Source organism: Procambarus clarkii, chromosome 87, assembly GCF_040958095.1.
Source record: "Procambarus clarkii isolate CNS0578487 chromosome 87, FALCON_Pclarkii_2.0, whole genome shotgun sequence".
NCBI lineage: Eukaryota > Metazoa > Arthropoda > Malacostraca > Decapoda > Cambaridae > Procambarus > Procambarus clarkii.
The window spans coordinates 9,136,737-9,138,744 of record NC_091236.1 but is presented as its reverse complement, the minus strand read 5'-3'; the positions used below and the strand labels follow the sequence as shown (position 1 = coordinate 9,138,744).

At 55.7% G+C, this 2,008-nt stretch overlaps 1 protein-coding gene across 1 annotated transcript; it reads left to right on the top strand.

Moving 5' to 3' along the window:
• The first annotated feature begins 1,033 nt into the window (after positions 1 to 1,033).
• Positions 1,034 to 1,801, top strand: LOC138358888 (fap1 adhesin-like). The gene has a single exon (XM_069317240.1). The coding sequence runs from the start codon at positions 1,034 to 1,036 to the stop codon at positions 1,799 to 1,801; it is 768 nt and encodes a 255-aa protein (XP_069173341.1).
• The last annotated feature ends 207 nt before the right edge of the window (positions 1,802 to 2,008 follow it).

Sequence of the window (2,008 nt, the reverse complement as noted above, 5' to 3'; positions counted from 1 at the left end):
GCCCCCAGTCCCCACACCTGCCCCGCCGGCCCCCAGTCCCCACACCTGCCCCGCCGGCCTCCAGTCCCCACACCTGCCCCGCCGGCCCCCAGTCCCCACACCTGCCCCGCCGTCCCCCAGTCCCCACACCTGCCCCGCCGGCCCCTGTCCCCACACCTGCCCCGCCGGCCCCCAGTCCCCACACCTGCCCCGCCGGCCCCCAGTCCCCACACCTGCCCCGCCGGCCTCCAGTCCCCACACCTGCCCCGCCGGCCCCAGTCCCCACACCTGCCCCGCCGGCCCCCAGTCCCCACACCTGCCCCGCCGGCCCCTGTCCCCACACCTGTCCCGCCGGCCCCCAGTCCCCACACCTGCCCCGCCGGCCCCCAGTCCCCACACCTGCCCCGCCGGCCCCCAGTCCCCACACCTGCCCCGCCGGCCCCAGTCCCCACACCTGCCCCGCCGGCCCCAGTCCCCACACCTGCCCCGCCGGCCCCCAGTCCCCACACCTGCCCCGCCGGCCCCCAGTCCCCACACCTGCCCCGCCGGAAGTAAGACCGTGAGTGGGGTAGATGTGAGTAAGACCATGAGTAAGACCATGAGTAAGACCATGAGTAAAACCATGAGTAAGACCATGAGTAAGACCGTGAGTAAGACCATGAGTGAGACCATGAGTAAGACCATGAGTGAGACCATGAGTGAGACCATGAGTGAGACCATGAGTGAGACCATGAGTAAGACCATGAGTAAGACCATGAGCAAGACCGTGAGTAAGACCGTAAGACCATGAGTAACACCATGAGTGAGACCATGAGTAAGACCATGAGTAAGACCATGAGTAACACCATGAGTGAGACCATGAGTAAGACCATGAGTAAGACCGTGAGTAAGACCATAAGTGAGACCATGAGTAAGACCGTGAGTAAGACCGTAAGACCATGAGTAAGACCATGAGTAAGACCATGAGTGAGACCATGAGTAAGACCATGAGTAAGACCGTGAGTAAGACCATGAGTAACACCATGAGTGAGACCATGAGTAAGACCGTAAGACCATGAGTGAGACCATGAGTAAGACCATGAGTGAGACCATGAGTAAGACCATGAGTAAGACCATGAGTAAGACCATGAGTGAGACCATGAGTAAGACCATGAGTGAGACCATGAGTAAGACCATGAGTAAGACCATGAGTAAGACCGTGAGTAAGACCATGAGTGAGACCATGAGTGAGACCATGAGCAAGACCATGAGCAAGACCATGAGTAAGACCGTGAGTAAGACCATGAGTGAGACCATGAGTGAGACCATGAGTAACCCCATGAGTAAGACCATGAGTGAGACCATGAGTAAGACCATGAGTAAGACCATGAGTAAGACCGTGAGTAAGACCATGAGTAAGACCGTGAGTAAGACCGTGAGTGAGACCATGAGTGAGACCATGAGTAAGACCATGAGTAAGACCGTGAGTAAAACCATGAGTAACACCATGAGTGAGACCATGAGTAAGACCATGAGTGAGACCATGAGTAAGACCATGAGTAAGACCATGAGTAAGACCGTGAGTAAGACCATGAGTAAGACCGTGAGTAAGACCGTGAGTGAGACCATGAGTGAGACCATGAGTAAGACCATGAGTAAGACCATGAGTAAGACCGTGAGTAAGACCATGAGTAACACCATGAGTAAGACCATGAGTGAGACCATGAGTAAGACCATGAGTAAGACCATGAGTAAGACCGTGAGTAAGACCGTGAGTAAGACCGTGAGTGAGACCGTGAGTGAGACCATGAGTGAGACCATGAGTAAGACCGTAAGACCATGAGTAAGACCATGAGTAAGACCGTGAGTAAAACCATGAGTAACACCATGAGTGAGACCATGAGTAAGACCATGAGTAAGACCATGAGTGAGTATTACACCTCGCATGACTACAGGGCCGTTAGTGCCAGGCATCACGCGCTAATATAGCTGAGTGGCACTCGTCACGCTCTCATGTTCTCCCTCACACCATGCTTGGCACCTTCCCCCC

Coding starts and splice junctions, on each gene's coding strand:
- LOC138358888 (XM_069317240.1), top strand. CDS start 1,034: ATGAGTGAGACCATGAGTAAGACCATGAGTGAGACCATGAGTAAGACC.